At 36.6% G+C, this 17,241-nt stretch overlaps 4 protein-coding genes across 14 annotated transcripts; 1 reads left to right on the forward strand and 3 right to left on the reverse strand.

Annotated features, from left to right (window-relative positions):
- Nucleotides 1-790: 790 nt before the first annotated feature.
- Nucleotides 791-2,700, reverse strand: LOC127242982 (40S ribosomal protein S24-1-like). The gene is made up of 6 exons (XM_051262791.1): nt 2,564-2,700; nt 2,354-2,430; nt 2,209-2,250; nt 1,738-1,908; nt 1,219-1,305; nt 791-1,020 (listed from the first exon to the last, which is right to left on the reverse strand). The coding sequence occupies exons 2-6, from the start codon at nt 2,423-2,425 to the stop codon at nt 979-981; spliced, it is 414 nt and encodes a 137-aa protein (XP_051118748.1). The 5' UTR covers nt 2,426-2,430; nt 2,564-2,700; the 3' UTR covers nt 791-978.
- Nucleotides 2,701-3,965: 1,265 nt separating this feature from the next.
- LOC127242980 (fasciclin-like arabinogalactan protein 21) lies at nt 3,966-5,211 on the reverse strand. Its single transcript, XM_051262789.1, has one exon. It carries the CDS (start codon nt 5,143-5,145, stop codon nt 4,108-4,110), a length of 1,038 nt encoding a protein of 345 aa, XP_051118746.1. The 5' UTR covers nt 5,146-5,211; the 3' UTR covers nt 3,966-4,107.
- Nucleotides 5,212-7,560: 2,349 nt separating this feature from the next.
- Nucleotides 7,561-10,915, forward strand: LOC127242805 (fatty-acid-binding protein 1). 3 transcript variants are annotated; one of them, XM_051262496.1, is made up of 4 exons: nt 7,561-8,037; nt 8,703-8,952; nt 10,031-10,161; nt 10,564-10,915. In XM_051262496.1, exons 1-4 carry the CDS (start codon nt 7,674-7,676, stop codon nt 10,710-10,712), a joined length of 894 nt encoding a protein of 297 aa, XP_051118453.1. In that variant the 5' UTR covers nt 7,561-7,673; the 3' UTR covers nt 10,713-10,915. The 3 variants fall into 3 exon arrangements, with proteins under 3 accessions (XP_051118453.1, XP_051118454.1, XP_051118455.1); XM_051262497.1 differs by having other exon boundaries at nt 10,049-10,161; XM_051262498.1 differs by having other exon boundaries at nt 7,567-8,037; nt 10,070-10,161.
- LOC127242803 (protein TIME FOR COFFEE) lies at nt 10,175-17,241 on the reverse strand. 9 transcript variants are annotated; one of them, XM_051262493.1, is made up of 15 exons: nt 17,095-17,241; nt 16,904-17,003; nt 16,435-16,806; nt 16,188-16,336; nt 15,901-16,096; nt 15,546-15,822; nt 15,344-15,404; nt 15,196-15,264; nt 15,025-15,103; nt 14,843-14,906; nt 14,697-14,760; nt 14,321-14,617; nt 12,620-14,227; nt 12,422-12,511; nt 10,175-10,270 (listed from the first exon to the last, which is right to left on the reverse strand). In XM_051262493.1, the coding sequence occupies exons 2-13, from the start codon at nt 16,998-17,000 to the stop codon at nt 12,734-12,736; spliced, it is 3,219 nt and encodes a 1,072-aa protein (XP_051118450.1). In that variant the 5' UTR covers nt 17,001-17,003; nt 17,095-17,241; the 3' UTR covers nt 10,175-10,270; nt 12,422-12,511; nt 12,620-12,733. The 9 variants fall into 9 exon arrangements, with proteins under 9 accessions (XP_051118450.1, XP_051118449.1, XP_051118448.1 ...); XM_051262492.1 differs by having other exon boundaries at nt 10,175-10,284; XM_051262491.1 differs by having other exon boundaries at nt 12,422-12,514.

A 17,241-nucleotide genomic window follows, 5' to 3' on the forward strand; every position in this document is an offset into this window, starting at 1 on the left:
TAGTAATTTCTTTGCACGTAAAAGACCAAAATATTAAAAATGAGCGTGTTTGAAATAACTTGATTGAAACATATAATGGGTAACTTGATCGGGCACAAAATTTTTTAAAAAAATAGATAAAAATATAAATTTTTACTTGTTTGGATAAAAAAAATAGAAAAAATAAATATTTTGTTACTGAAAAAACAAAATAAATTTGGCCGAGCATGGAATAATAAAAACAAGAAAAACACAGGATTTAGTAACAATATGATTTTATTTACAGCAGTAATCGATTTCGTTACCATGAATTTTTACAAGTTAAAAACAAGAAACAACACACAGGAATCAAATCGAGATATGTTTTAAATCATTCTTGTTACATGGTTTGTGTTGTGAATTTGTACAATCCAGATTTTTTTAAATCATAAACAAAACTACGAATTAATTAGCAAAATCAAAATTCGAATAAACACAAATTAATATAACTTAATAGAAACTAAAATCTATATAATTAATCATGTTAAGGCTAAACACATTCCCTATATCCATCAAAATTATGCTTACTTCCTTTATAATGGCCAGAGGAACTAATTTTTCAGTACATATAGCTCAAAATGCTTTATATACTAGTAAAATTCATATGCATAAGTATATAAAAAAAAAAAAATCTCTCTAAATAATTAAAATTTTTTAGAAGTTATATGATACAGTTTTCAACAATTTTTTGGGAAAAAAGTTACTGTAAATTAAAACTTGACTAAAGATTACTAAACAGTATAGGGCTAAAGATTTTCCTTAATAATAAAACTTGATGAAAAATTTACTCCATAATTGGGAAACCATAAATATAAAAACAAGAAACGATTTCATGACAAAATTGTTCCACTTTCAACATTGTCCTGAAGCAAAAATTTAACCTAAAGCATTGAAAAGTCGCGACCCGTAAGCAAAATCCAAGGTAAGTTCATAAAACAAACACAGCATAACCAGATAGGCTCATTTCTTCTTGCCTCCCTTGGCAGCATCTCCAGCCTTTGTCTGCAAAATTTTGAAGAAACAATGATTAGGGCTCGATTAAAAAAGGGCACTTTTAATTGTATACATTCAAAAGTTAAACCAGAACTTCAACAAATGATCAAATATCATTATGTTATTTGATATCATTGCATTGTGTTAGTGATTACGAGGAGATTCCAATTAGGATCCAAAATTCGTATCAAAGAAAAGACATCATACCTTCTTGACACCGCGGATTTTCTTTGCCCTATTCTTCCTTTCTTTCATCTGTTTCCTCGACTTTTCAACCTTGGTAGCTAGACCATTCTGTTTGCCAGAACCCAAGATCCATCATCAGACATGTAAAGAGAATATGATAAATGTTCTGGCGTGTATTTGAATGAAACTGACATTTCATACAATGGATGATTATTTCAAAATACAATGAAAAATTCATTGGACAACACTGGAAAATACTTTGAAGAAATCATACTGCTAAGTAAAAACAAATGAGATGAAAATGTATTAGGTGTTCCCACGGCATAGTGTTCAATGAACAAAATAATTGTGAAACGAATGCATAACCTCAATCAATCCTCATGGAAAAGCATATTAAAGAAGTAAAACGAAATAAAAATGAGCTTTCAACGATCGTAACACATATGAAATAGAAATATGATTACCATAGTAAAACGAAATAAAAATGAGCTTTCACCGATCGTAACACATGAAAAAAACAGAATGAATAAAACAATTTACCCTGATAAGCCTGTATTTGGGCTCAAATTTCTTTGCACTTTCAACAGAGTCGTATATCAAGCCAAACCCAGTAGATTTGCCTCCTCCAAAGTGGGTTCGAAACTTGAACACAAATATGGAATTTGGATCCTTGACCTCATACATCCTTCCCAATTTCTCCTTCAACTCGGCCTTCATGTAGCAGAAAAAACGGGGGAAGACTTAGCTTCTACAAATTACTTCTCAACAAGTTAAATTCTGCTGCAAACCACTTGTAAGTTGCAATAAACAGATCCACAAAACCATGTCAATTCATTTCAAATAAAGTGTTCACTTGAAAAGCTTAAATCATTATCGAACTTGATCAATCCTTGGAATAAATCTAACAGCTATTTCATATCCGTTCAAGTGTTCTTATTTATGGCGATATTCACCAAAATCTGAGTATGAAAGAACAAAAGACACCAAATAGGGTAATGTAGAAGGGCAAACCTTAGAAACATTAGCTCTTCCAGGATGCAGCACATCAATGACCTACAAACGCAATCCGATCACAATAAGGTTGCAACTCGCCAAAACGGATTTGCACTTTAAGCATATCGCTACAAAAACAAGTATCAAGTACTAGAAAGCGTACAAATTGTTTCCTCGAGAGGAGTCGATTTGTCATGAACTTCCTTGTTCTGATTGTCACTGCCTTATCCGCCATTTTTCCTGTGAAAACAAGAAAACAGAACCGCCTAATCAATTAAATCTCAACTCAAAGCAGTCGCAGTCGCATTCGCAATTCATGTTCCTCCATTACAGTAGATACAAAATTAGCAGCAAAACGAGTAAGAACACGTACTTTTAGCAGATTCACGCCGCTCGCCGCTGCTTCACGCTGCAAGTCCTCTGAACCGAATGTCAGCGATGCTCTCTGCTCGCGCGGCGTCTACAGATTTCGAAGAAGACGAGGCTTTTAACGCTAGGGTTTTTGTCTGGACGGACTCATAGCTATGGGCCTTAATGGGCCGTATATATGGGCCGTGGGCCCAATTGATAGCCCAGTAACGATATTACTTAACAAAATAAGATGCAAAAGGATTTAAAAAGTTGCTGGAGGATTAAACCATATAAATAGGTGCCTACGTTCTCTAAGCCTTCTATCTAGTTGCTTTTTCGTTGGGGCCTTCAGGTATGCGAATGGGTAGATTATCTTTCACCGGAAATTTTCCCGGCGATGCGGCACCGACGATGGCGGTGGTAATGACGGTTTGCATCGTTAATTGGAGAGGCGGCGGTTGCAGCAGAAGCCGTACCTCAGTCCGGCTCCTGCCGTGGTGGAGCTGTGGTTGTCTCGCGCGCAACGGATGCAACAGGTACATATGTATAATCTAGCCGCGAAGAAACTGGGAATTATGTTGATCGAGATAATAGAAAATGGCGATATTCCGAGCCTAAATCTGATGAAGAGTTGGAACATAAAAGGTTTACTCTACGAAGAATACCGCAGGTTAGTTAAAGCGTCTGAAACTGCGAAAAATTGCTCAAAATTTGTGTTCGGAAATGCATTCCTCCTGTCGGTGGAAAAGCAGGTGGAGATTGGAAGAGGATATTGGAGGATACTGTGAAAAAACAGAAGCAGAAATTGAGGACAGAAAGCTCCACAGATGGTGAGTCCAAGCCAGAATCTGAGGATTCTAAATCGAGAAAGGCTATAAATTCTGGCTACAAGCATAAGAACAGGAGACTCTGTTGCAACTTGCAAATCATCAAGTGATGCAGATTTTGGGAAGGAACATAGGAAAAGGAGAAGCCAGAAAAGTAAGAGATCAAAGTCTGTTTCCAGTAGTGAAATTACGTCCAATGAGGAATACTCTGAGAGGAAGGAAGAGATCAAACTCCGTTTCTCAAAGAGACAGCCTGATCAAGGAGTCGAATGAAGACACCTCTGAGGAAGATAGTAAAAAGGAGAGCTCCATCATGTGAGACAGGCAGCGGTCCAGGAAGCAAAAGACAAGGAAACAGAACGTGGATTATATTCATGTTTGATGATGATACCATAAAAGAGCTACTCAAGTTCAAAAGCAGACGAAAACCAGGCCTACAACGATGAAGAAAAGCATGTGCTGCGCAAATTCGGTATTCAGGTATACTAATGCACCTTTTGATTTAAAATGGAATGGTTTGGTTGCAAACTTGCAATTATTTTTGCATTTCAATTGTGTTTAAGCTTGACTAGCTTTGATGATTTTGATGAAGAGCAGATTATAAGAAACAAAAAGCAGCATAGATCTTCAAAAACTCATCAATCTAATGAAGAAAATCAAGAGATCTTTGGAACAGAGTGTTAAAGTATGGATCAAAACTTTCGATTCAAAATACTATAGATCGATCGATGGATGTTCTTCACTTGAGTACATGTCCAATGTCGTGGAAAGGCCTGGACATTCCATGGACGATGATCCTGCTGTTGTGCACTATATCGAATCGATTCACCTTCACATAATTGATCCTCAGGGGCGACACAGGGCCGCCGGCGCCGGCGGTGGTGATGACCAGATTCCGGCCGGGGTTGAGCGTAGGCAGCAGTGTGAATTTGCGGAGGGCAATCAAGTCGGTGGACTTGAGAAGCTTGTTGGGGACGATATGGAAGCCCATATCGGAAAGGTAGGCGCGGCCGCCGGCGCCGTCGAGGAAGATGGACTCGTCGTCGACGGCGAAGAGCGTCAAGCAGTCGAGATCGGCGAGGTCGGAATACTTGACGCGCATGACTAAGGCGACTATACTGTAGCCGCTGATGCGGAGGCGCGTCATGGCGTCTTTTAGCATGAGGCGGCGGACGGAGAACGCCGCCGTGGGCGGCGGCCGGGGGGAGAAGGAGAGGGAGGTCATGAGCTCGATGTTGCAAGAATGGGGGGAGAGGTGGGAGACGAATCCCTGGACGGCGTGGACGACGAGGCGGCCATTGTTGAAGAGGTCTGGTTTGGTGATCTGGATGCCATTGATGAACACCTTTCTCGCCGCCGCCGCCGCCGGCGCGTTGGAGGTGGTGACGGTGAGGCAGCGGTTGTGGGCGAAAGACTCGATCTTGGTGCCGAAGGCTAACGTGCGCAGGAAGTGGAGGGGGTAGATCCCCGGGAGGGAGTGCTCCTGGAGGAGGACCGGGCGGGAGCACGTGGGGCACGTGAGGAGGGAGGAGTCCGTCGGGGCGAAGATGGTGATTTGCACGGCGGTGGAGAGGTTTGCGTCGGCGGCGGCGGCGGCGAGGCCGTGGAAGCCGAGGCGGGAGAGGATGGAGGATAGGAAGGTGGGTTTGGTGTTGGTATAGGTATGGGGATTGGGATTGGGATTTGCAGATGGTGGATGTGACGGCGCCAATGCGGCGGCGGCGGGGTGGGTTAAGGTTAGCGTCAGGAGGAGGAGGAGGGCGGCGGCGGTAGCCATGGCTATAAAATCTTGAAGATTCTTGATTATTTGGAAGAGGAGCAGGAATTGAATGGAGGAAGGAGATGACGGTTTGTTATGTTCAACATATCAGGTAATCAAGAACTGGTTTTTAGTTTTGGCTACGCAAACGCCTCTAACATTTCAACTATAAAGAAACTCTTAAAATAAATAGGCTTCCTTTCGGAGTTTTAATAAAATTTAAATAATAATAATAATAAAAGTATTTAACATAAATACTTTGATTTTTTTAAAAAAAAATAATATTGATGAATAGTATTAAAAATTTTCAAAAATACTTTTGATTTTAATTTATATTCAAGCATGAATTATCTTTAAATTGTTTTGTTAGCAAATGGCCGTGGTATGAATATTTAAAGGTGTGAAGATAATCTTGATGATTACTGGTACGAGGAGGTAATTGGTAAAGAAGCTGAGTTTTGTTTGTTCAGTGAAATAGTTTGAATTACATATATATATTTATATTTATATGAGTCATAACAAATTGTATAAATAATATAAAAATAATAAATATATATAATATATTATTCTTTTCGTCTTATTTAATTTATTCATTATTTTTATTTTTTACATAATTTGTAATTTAAAAAAAATATATAATTATATATTTTAATCACATTTTAATTCATAATTTTATTTATTTTAATTAAATTATTTAGTCATTTTAATCTTAATATATAATTATTTTTATTAAATTATAATTATTTTTACTAATTCATATATTTTTAGAATTGTATTTTTTTACAAAAAGAACACAAAATCTTGACAACAAATAAATTTTCAACATTTAAGGATTATTTTTCATTTAACATTTATTTATTATATTATCACCACATTTATTAATTTTTATAATAATAATAATTAATTAACTAAAATTTTGAAATACTTATGATCATTTTTTAATTTTTTAATTTTTTTATTTTTTTTGGCACCCCAAAATGAGTTATTTCAATTAAAGGAAAAATATATAATTTTAGAAAATTAATATTAATTAATAGCATTAAAAATATGGAAATAAGTAGATCTTCGGTTTTCAATCTCTTTTCTTATTTGGAGACCCAACTGAATGTATATGATTTCCTTATTTTTCGTTATCCAAACTTACACCATGTCCATTGGACTCTAAATGTTCATTTACTTAGATGCATTTTTAAGGATTTTATTTATTTTTACGTGTTAATCTTTAAATATTAATTATTATATTAAAACGTAATACAAATTAAAAAAAATTATAAAAATACTTTCATTAGTTTTACAATACTAATATAAAAATATTTACAAAAATTATACAATATAAATATACTTTTAATATTAAATACAATGATGCAAAAAGTAAATGTGGACGAATATAATATAATTTTTATTGTTGTAAAACATATTTTTTATTTTTTAAATATAATATTTTATCACATTTATTAAAAATAATAAGTAAAATTCATATTCAACTAAATGAATATAAAATTCCAAAAAAACAGAAGGAGAGTATTATTTAAATTTTGTTGATAAAACTCTGACAGTGATCACTCTATCCCTTTATTTTCGACAGTTCTAAATAATTTGTCATTTTTTATTTTAAAATATAATTATATTATTTTATTTTAAAGTTTAAATTTTATAAATTTTAATTAAATTATTTAATTATCTTAATTTTAATTTATAATTATTTTTACTAATTATACCTTACTTGAGACGGAAGGAATATTAATTTTGAACGTACCTATTCTCTTAAATTTAATTTTATGTAGATAATGGTCTGTTTTTCCAGCCCAAAATTGGGCTGGAGGTGACTAGGGGGACAAACTCTGTCCAGAGTCTGTCTTTTTCTTTTTCTTTTTTTTTTAAATTATAAATATAAAAAATTATAATAATTATATTTTAACGATACATAAATTAAATATTTATTTTTGACATAGTATTTAATAATAATATTTTAATTTAGTGGGTAGTAAAAAAAGTATAACGATATTTTTCTTTTATTTTTTATTTTTTAAAATTAATGATGTGATGTAAAGTAAAGATATTTGTGAAAAAAATTGGATATACTTTTTAATATACTTTATAACTGGATGGAGATAATATATTATTTTGTAAAGAATAAAATTTTTTATAATACAAATAAATAAAAATTTTAAAAAATATATATAAAAATAGTATATAAATTTATAATTTAATTATACAAAATACTGTATATTTATATTATTATATTCGTACCCATCAAATCAATATATATCAAAACTCTTCGAACTCCAATCAAACTCAAACCCAAAATAAACATCAAAATTCAAATTATCTCAAAATTCAAATAAAAACAAAACTCAAATTCAAATTTCTCAAAAACCTCCTAAAAAACACATCCAATATTCATAAAAAGAAAAATTAAAAAATCATTATCAAATAAATCGGTGGGTTTTCATAATTAGGGTCTGAGGTTGGGGATTTTGGGACCAAGCACAGCAGCATTAAGAAACAACTCACAAGTTCACAACTGTCAGAACAAACCTCGATCAATGGTATCCTTTCGCTTTCCTTTCTCGTTTTCTCAGCCATCCCAACCGCCGAATGTCACTCCCCGTCGTTTCCCGGCCACCGCCGTCGCAGCATCTGTCGCCGTCGCCGCCACGGCAGGCGCTGGCGTCGCTATCTCACTAAACTCCGACTTCCAATTTCTTCCAACCGCGCTGAATTTATTGACCTCCAGCAGAAATGGCTTCTGCTCTCTTTCGCTGGCGGATAATTCGTCGTCTCCTGTTACTGAATCCAGGACCGGAATGTCGTTCCCCGCAGTTATAAAGGACTCTCAGCGGCTCCTCGGCGTCGGCGTGCGGAGGAAAGCTATTCTAGGGTTGAAGAACATTGATGTCTATGCTTTCGGTACGCCATTCGTAATTCGTTCCTCTGAATTCTCAATTTGAACTTGCGGTTTCTGATGTTCTTCACACGATTCGGTTATCTCTGCTCTCTGTTGATGTTGACTTGCACTTGGCTAATTGCAATTGTGAGGCTCTTAGAACGAACAAATTTGGAAAAAAACCTAATGTTGATTTAGCTCTGGTCGTATTTGTTTTTGGATTTTACCTTTTTGTTTTCTGTATTGAAATCATTCCTTCCTCTGAAAATTTCAATTTGAATTTGCCATTTCTGATGTTCTTCACACGATTCGGCTACCTCTGTTCTCTGTTGATGTTGATTTGCACTTGGCTAATTGCAATTGTGAGGCTCTTAGAACGAAAAAATTTGGAAAAAAACCTATTGTTGTTTTAGCTCTGGTCATATTTGTTTTTGGATTCTACATTTTTGTTTTCTGTATAGAAATCATTCCTTCCTCTGAATTTTCAATTTGAATTTGCCATTTCTGATGTTCTTCACACGATTCGGCTACCTCTGTTCTCTGTTCTCTGTAGATGTTGACTTGCACATGACTAATTGCAATTGTGAGGCTCTTAGAATTTAGTACAAACAATTTGGGAGAAAACCTAATGTTGATTTAGCTCTGGTCGTATTTGCCAATCGATTTGAGCTTTTTGTTTACTGTACAGGTGTGTATGCGGATGATGATGGTGTTAAGAAGCACCTTGGTGAGAAGTACAGAGAGTTTTCGCCGTCTGAACTGAAGGTGAAGGAAGAACTGAGGGATGATCTTATGGAAAGTGATGTGAAGATGACTGTTAGGCTGCAGATAGTTTATGGCAGGTTGAGCATTCGATCCGTGCGTAGTGCTTTTGAGGAGTCGGTTGGAAGCCGATTGCGCAACTTCGAAGGATCGGATAACAAAGAACTCCTACAAAGGTAAATCACTCTATGCTTAATCAAGGAGATTTCTTTTGTTTATGCATGATTTGTGTGTGCTTCTAATTTCTAAATCAGTCTTCGTTTTGTTTGTTCGAATGATCCAAACTTGAGAGGTGTGTTTGTTTTGGAAAATTAATTTGAAAAGATTTTTTTTTTTATGTGAGATATAGAAAATTGTTTGGAAAATATAAAGATAAAGAATGTGTTTGAGATATTCATATTTTTTAAAAGATATGTGGGAAAAAAATAAAAAAGAACAAACCCAAGGTGTTTATTAATTGTTCTCTTCATCATTCGGTATAGTTAATGTTTTGATTTCAAGAATTCATTCACGATGTTTTGGTGAGTGGATGCTCGAGAACTTAGGGTGTGTTCTTTTAACAAAAAAAACAACACACACACGTTTTCAAAAAAATATTTATATATGACATACTTTCATTATTTTTATATTTCATACACAATTTTCTATACTTCACATCAAAAAAATTTCCTTCAAATTATCTCACAAAACAAACACACCCTTGGTATTTGCAAAGAATTTTGTGTTGTATATATATATATATATACATGCTTCCTCTGTTCCACTTTAATGTAAGTGTATAAGAGGTTTTTGATATTTTGTCACTTTATGCCTAAATTAATATGTGTAATAATATATTTATAATTTAGGTAACAAATAAAAGTATTTTGGTATTAGTATATGATTACTTCTAATAAAATAAGAAATAGATACTCTCGATAGACTAAAATGGTAAAATGTTGGGAATGAGAAAGTATTATTTATGTTAATATAATACAGACGGATGACACATGACATAATTATACATAATATATATTACCGCTAGTATTATATGTAGTAGTATTAAATAAAAGCAAATAGTCTGTCGATTTTATATATGCTGGTCTTGATTTGCCCTATTGGCATATTTCATTTATATTAATATAATGCAAATGCAGAACAAGAATTGACAATATATATATATAGTTCCAAATAGTATATACTACTATTGATTTCACAAGATGTGTTAAATAAAGACACACATATATATATATTCACATATTATTATCTGCTTAGGACATATACAATGGACAGATTAATTGAATCGATGAACAGGTTTACCTCCCAATTCAGAGATGAATACAAAATACCTCGGGGATCCATCATCGATCTGTCCCGTGAGGAGGGTTATGTTCTTCGCACATCCAGTAAGTTTTCGTCTTTAATATCTTAGTCGATAAGGTTTTATTTCCTTAGTCGTGTATCTTCTTCATGCATACGATGTCGTCTAGCCAATTTGCTGTTGTACATGCATGGCTTGAGGGTGAAGACTGAAAATTAAGGCTCCGTTTGGATAAGAGGTTTTTATAGTTTTTGAAAATTTTTAGAAATTATAAAGCTATGTTAATAGAGAAAGTTTTTAAGCTTTGAAAAAAAAAAAGTAAAAATTAAAGATTTGATGTTATGCTTTGTGAAAGAAAAAAATGAAATTTATTTAAAAAAGTTAATATTGTGAATGAATAGTATTAAAAGTTGAAAAGATATGAAGATAAATAGATCCTTAGATAAGAAAGAAGGTGAATTTGTTGTTGATAGTAAGATTGAAACAGTTGATGGGAAGGAAGTGGGAAGCATTGAGAGCAAGGTGTTGTGTCGATCCATTCTTGATTTGTACATTGGGAGCCATCCATTCGATCAAAAAGCCCAGCAAGATGTAGCCCTCAACTTGGCTCATCAGACTCTACTTCCAAATAATTAAACAGCTTCGAGTTTGGTAAGTTGATTCATAATCTATAGAGAGAGAGAGAGAGAGAGAGAGAGAGAGAGAAAGAGATATTTTTTTGGAATAATAATAATTAGTGTTTGAGTGGTGATCTGATCTGCTTAAATAACTTAACCTGTCCTGTCCCGTCCATTTATGCGGCACAGCGAAATGTTATGTCATTTAAATCTCTCTACAAATTTATACTCCAACTACCTTCCTGATTGGGCACGAGTTTAAAAAAAAAGGGTAAAAAAATTCTTTTATAATATAATAATAATAAAAATGATATTGTTTTACTATAAAAAAATATATATATTTTTTAATAACAATAAAAGAAATATAAATTATTTAAATGACAGACACAATATTACTCTTATATGAATAGTTTTTTTTGTTCAAAAAAAATTGTCTTATTTTTTATTTTTTATTTTCCTCGTTTCGAAACATTTGTCAAATGAAACTATGATTCTCACTATAAATAAAATTATCTCTATTTTTTTTATATAATATTTACAGAAATTACACTCTAATTGTTATTTTAATTTATTTTTTCGACTATTGGTAAAGAGCAATTTGGTTCTATTTTATATCCATCTTTAATTTTATATTATTATTTTTAAAATTTCATGCCAACTCTCAATAAAAACATTTAATAATATTTTATATTAAATATAAAAACAAAATTGTGGTTAAACAAACCAAAAAAATATTATAGAAAAATTATTTAGAAGTGGATTAAAAATAATAGAGTAAATAAAAAATAATTTAAATTGACTATTATTAATTAAAATAGAATAATAAAATTATAAGTAAATAAATATTTACAAATAGATATAAATTTAACAAATAAAAAAATAATACTAATATAAATTTAACCGCACGGAGGGGGTAATAATTGTCTTATTACACCTTAACACATACTATTAATGAAATATATCTTTTATAGTATTTCTAAAATAGTTGATGTAATTTTAAATTTTATATTAAAATATTACTATATTTTTAACCTTTGCATCCAACCCAAAAAACATATTCTATTTTTTATTTTAATACACACAATAAAATTCATACCCAAAGTAGAAAGAGCCTATTTTTACATAACAGGGATTACATTTTAACAACGGAGGGGATGATATAGAAGAGAGCCTAATTGGGGAACTTTCTGCGGATATAATAATGGGTTTCATGTGATACGTCTCTTTTTGCGGATAAGTCATAAGACTAATATAATTATAATAGTAGTAGTATATATTTTTGTAATTATTAGACTGATTGTGATGATGGTGATACATCAAATCAAATATCAGGATAGATAGATTGATATTTAATGCCAAGAAAAGATTTCAAGGAATGGTCCCCTACAACCCCACCCCACCCCAACCAAAAACCAAAAAAAAAAAAAAAACTCAGCAGGCAGTGATAAATGATAATGAAAGAATAGAATGGAATAGAATAGAGAATTCTATAACAGATTAGTGAAGTCTGTGTCTATGTGTGTTTGTGTGTCTATGCACGCCAACACAACTGTGTCGCATTTATAGCCAACCACTCAGATTAGGTAGGGTAGGGTAGTAGGGGTATGGGTAAGGGTAGGGGTAGGGGTAGGGGTATAACTCATAGATAGGTAGGAATATCTCCTACCCCATATCATCTAAAACCTCACAAGTAATAATTCCAAAACTTAGAAAGAAGTTGCTGCTAACCTCAAATGCTAAAAATCCTCTTCTTCTTCTTCTTCTTCTTCATTCAATTCCCATCCACCTTCATGCTCCTGTTCATGTCCCTTTCCCCACCTGCTGCAAAGAAGCCCCAAAACCCACTATTGAGAAATGAGAATATGAAGAAAAAAGAATAATAAAAAGCAAAAGTTAGAATATGAAGAGGGTAAGGTGCAAACAAACCATTCATTATTCTTCTGGGCACAACACTTGAAATGAATCCTCCTCTGATATATATATATATATATATATCTATGCACCATTGCATTGCCTCCTCACTCTCTACCAATACAGAATTCAATACTTGAGTTCGGAGAGTTGGGGAGGACACGTACTTAGAATTGATGGTATGTTCCTTCTACAAGCTGGTGTAGCAGTAGCAGATGACTCCTGTGGTGGTGTTGAGGATGATGATGATGATGGTGCAATAATACCAGCACCTTTTAAGCTGCCATTCTTCGACATCGAAGAAGACGACGACGACGGCGAGGATTCCGGCTGGTGGCGATGACCTTTCATCGGAGTAATATTCTGTCCTTGTAATGTAGCAGAGCCATTTTCAAATGTTATCGGAGTCGGATTCATCATCATCGTAGTTGTCGACGACGACTTGCCTTGAGAGGTTTTCAGTTGGGATGATCCTTCCAGAGTAGGCATTACTGATCTTGGATAGTTCATCCATTTCGATTGTAACGATGAAACATCCGGAAGCTGAGCGAAAACCGGGCTGTTACTCCCAAAACCGGCGCCGAAATAAGATCCCGAGCCGGACGAGGCCTTGACCTGAGCTGAAAACTGCTGCTGCTGCATTTGATGAGCATGATGCTGCTGTAACTGATTCAATTGCTGTTGATGATGCAGCTGCTGGAAATTCGGAATTGTTGGAGGGCCGTAGGAGACACTTCTTGATAAACCGCCATCGAATTTGGAAGCAGCGGCCAGCACGTTGGAAGTATCCGATTTTGAGAAGTTGAACGGCTGATGATGATCACCGTTGCTTGTGAACTTCGCCTCTTCGGCTGCCGGCGACTGGAAACTCTTCGGCATCTGACTACTGTTTAGCATCTGGAAGAAGGCCGGGGTTTGCAGCATTGTGGAGTAGTTAGCTGCCGGATCCGCCAAAGGATTTGCGCTAAACGACAATCCAAACGCCGCGCCCTTTGCGCCTTGTTGAGAATGGGAATGAGAATGGTCTCCGATCTTGTTATCGACTCCGCCGCTGCTGCCGACAGACAGAGGAGGGATCACGGCGAAGTTCATCGGCTGGACAGGAAACGACGAGCCGTTACCAATATGGTTCCCTTTGCTACTGCCGCCACTTTCCAATTCGGGCTTGGAGCCTGACGATAAGGATGGCCAGAGGACCTGAACGCCGCCTACTGAAGGAGGAGGATTCTTGTTGTCGTTCCGGGAAGATGACGATGGCGGCTGAAGCTGATACGACGAGTAGAGGGAGGAGTTGAGGAAGGGCATGGTAGAGGAGCCTCCTTTGAAAGAAGGCATAGGGATTGGGCCGCCATTGTTGTGCAGGATTGTCATGTATGGAGGAGGAGGAGGAGCAGTTCCATTGGAGGAGAAGATTGGGTGGTTGAAACCGACAGCAGGAAACGACGACAAATTCGCCGATCCCTTTCCTCCAGCTGAATTACAGGTCAAAGATGATGATGATGAACTGCCAGCTGCTGATAGTGACTGAGGAGGTGGTCCAGAAGAGCTTGCTGGCGCCATCATTGAGGCGGCGGTGGCGTTGTGATATCCCAAAGGAAACGTGAAGCCGGAGAAGGGCTGCTGCTGCATACAATCAGTCGCAAGCAATGTGTCAATATCAGGACTGTAATAAAATCGTATTCACCAGCTCAAAAAGATGTTCCAAAATTGATTTACCGATGGATTTTTGGCTGGGGCTTGAGTGGAGGTAGAAGAAGCAGCCTGTTGTTGAAGAACCACAGGCTTAGCATTTGCAGCATTGAAAGATACACCACAGGGGCTTTTATCTTTTCCATTTCCGGACAATATTTGAGCTGGCGGAAGCATCAATTTTGTGTTCAAAGACTCTGCTGGTGTCGGCTCGGATGAGAGTGAGTTCTTGATGAGTTGTTGATGATGGTCGATGTTGCGGGCAATGTATTGATGCGTCGCGCATCTCTTCGGCGGAGGCAGTGAGAGCTTAAATTGAGGGGGCTGCATTTTTCTCAATGTGAATATCGAAACAATAATAATAGTAAGAAACAGGTAATGAAGAATCGATTCGAGTAGGTACCCTAAGTATCAAGGATCTGGCGCTTCCGTCTATCGGCAAACCAGTTGGTAAGGATGGCACATTGCTGCATAACAAAACCACAGATTCAAGAATAAGCTTAAAGTTACAGTACATGTACAACACAAAAATTGTGTTATTATACGAACCCTGGATGTGGAAGAACACCAGGCCAGTTAGTTGTGCCGATTGGAGAAGTAAACAGGGAAGATGCTGCACAAAACCATGGCTTCCTTATTCAGTATACATACATACATATATATAACACTCCATTTGTAAATACCAAACAACAAATTCAGGCTGGAAGCACAATAACTGTTGGATGTCTTACCTTGATTTTTCTGCTTCTCGAAATCACGATGATTTGCAACAGACATAGGGCCGTCCTCTGGAAGAATTTCTGCAGTCTTCTGCAGTGTAAACAAACAACTCAATCAGTAAGAAATTCACGGACAAAATATATTCACACACACACATATATATATTTATATATAGATCATGCCTTTTTAGGGCCAGTCTCGGGTGCAACCAGGGGATCTCGCTCCGGCGACGACGGCGGCGGCGGAGAAGCCTGTAGAGAGCAGAATATTTTAAGAATGTGGAAAGAAACCAAAAAAGGGAAAGGGAAAGGGCAATAACAGCTTTTGTACCATCAAATCAATTTCTAGCTTGGCCACTCTGTTACCCCCAAACACAGTTCCTCCATGTTCCCTGCACCCACCCCACAACGGAAATCGTCGGAATTGCGAAGAAGACGAATTAAAATCATAATAAAAAATAAAAGAAATACAGAAGAGAGAGAGAGAGAGAAAGAAAAGTTGTAAACGAAAAGTAAAAACTAGAGGTGCTCACGCTTTTGTCACTGTCGGATCCTTAATATCACAAGCACCATTTACTTTAACACATGATAGCGATTTGCTTTCTTTTTGCGACCCCAGTGTTCCTTTATTCACAAACCCATCATCTCCTGCTTCATCCGAAATTTTCTCCTTTTCAGCCCTTCCTTCTTTATTCAGATCTTTCGTTGCGTCAACTGCAATTGTTTCAGCACTCTCTTCTCCTCCTGGTTTCTCGTTCTGAATTGAAATGGAATCGTTCTGATCTGCCATGGATTTTAACCTCTGTAAATCTGTAATTCACGAAATCCTCGATTGAGCAAAGTTAGGGAAAAGATGATAATTAATTTATTAATTAATTACGGACTAACCGCAATCAGCTGTATCCATGCTATCTCTGTCAGCCTTTTCGTGAATCTTGGAAGATTGAGATTGAGATTGTGAGTGTGATTGCTTCATCAGATCAAATAGTGCTTCAGCTACCTCGATCTCGATGTCGTCTTGGATTACCGATGGCTTTGAATTGGATGCAATACCTAAAACCCGAATTCTCGGCGCTACGGATTTCTGTGGAGTTGTAAACAAGGGAAGAAATCTCAGTCAACAAAATCGAATCTCCGATATGGTAAAAATGAATTTCCATGAAAACGGCTCTAACCATCTTCTTCTTCATTGAATCACTGGAAGAGGACGGAGAACCGCCGCCGCAACCTATCGGACTCACCGGAGAAAATCTCCGGTTGTTCGAGTCCTCACCAAATCCCAAGCTCTCTGAGATCCAGCGCTTTTGCAGCCTCTTCGCTGAAACTAAGAACAGATTGAGGTTCAAAAAGTTAATCGACAGAACTAAACCAAAAGAGACGCCACAACCAAGGTACAAAGATTCCGAAAAACGATAAAAATACCAGAGCGAGTTCTTCGAGGTATAGGAACGCCAAATATTTCATCGGAAGGGAATCTGTACACCGGAGACGACCTGAGAGTGCGGAAGCCTCGCCGGTTGTTCGACAAGGAGGAAGACGATGGCGACAATTGGTTCGTTCCTTTATGGTGATAATTTTTTAGCTCCTCTTCCTCCTCATAGTACTCTTCGTCACTGGTGTCGGTAATCTCGGATTCTCTGTAGCTGTCGCCGCCGCCGCCGCCACCGCTCTGCTCCGCCGCAGACCTATCCACTCGCCTTCTCTTCGGAAACTCTCGATCTCGCTCCTTCTTCAGCAACCGCTCTCGATCTCTCAACCTCACGCTATCCTTCGATTCCATCTGCCTATCTTCGTCTGCACAATCCAAAACCAAATCAAATACAGCATACAGAAACACACTCACAAAAAAGCAAAATCCAATCTGCAGAGTTTATCCATGGATTTGTCGAACCAGCTGAATCTCTGAGCGTAGTGATTCTCTGCCGCCTCCTCGGCAAACCATTGACGCTGGAAACAGTCGCTCTCCGGAAATCTCTGTTCCTCTCCATTTCCTGCAAATTTCCTCCAATCAATAACACAATTCACCAGATTTTTCCACCATTATCACCACCAACAAACACCAAATCTACAAAATCTACAAACCTCGTTCCCACTCTCTGAGATTCACAAAATGAAACTGAAATCTGTTGAAATTTTCTCTCCGTCTCTCCCTCTGCTTTTGCGTGCTTTCCTCTCTCTCTCTCTCTCTCTCTCTACCCCTCTCTCTCTCTGTAATGTGTAATCTGCTCT

This window comes from Andrographis paniculata, unplaced genomic scaffold (assembly GCF_009805555.1).
Source record: "Andrographis paniculata isolate CXL003 unplaced genomic scaffold, ASM980555v1 Contig89END, whole genome shotgun sequence".
In the NCBI taxonomy this organism is placed as follows: Eukaryota; Viridiplantae; Streptophyta; class Magnoliopsida; order Lamiales; family Acanthaceae; genus Andrographis; species Andrographis paniculata.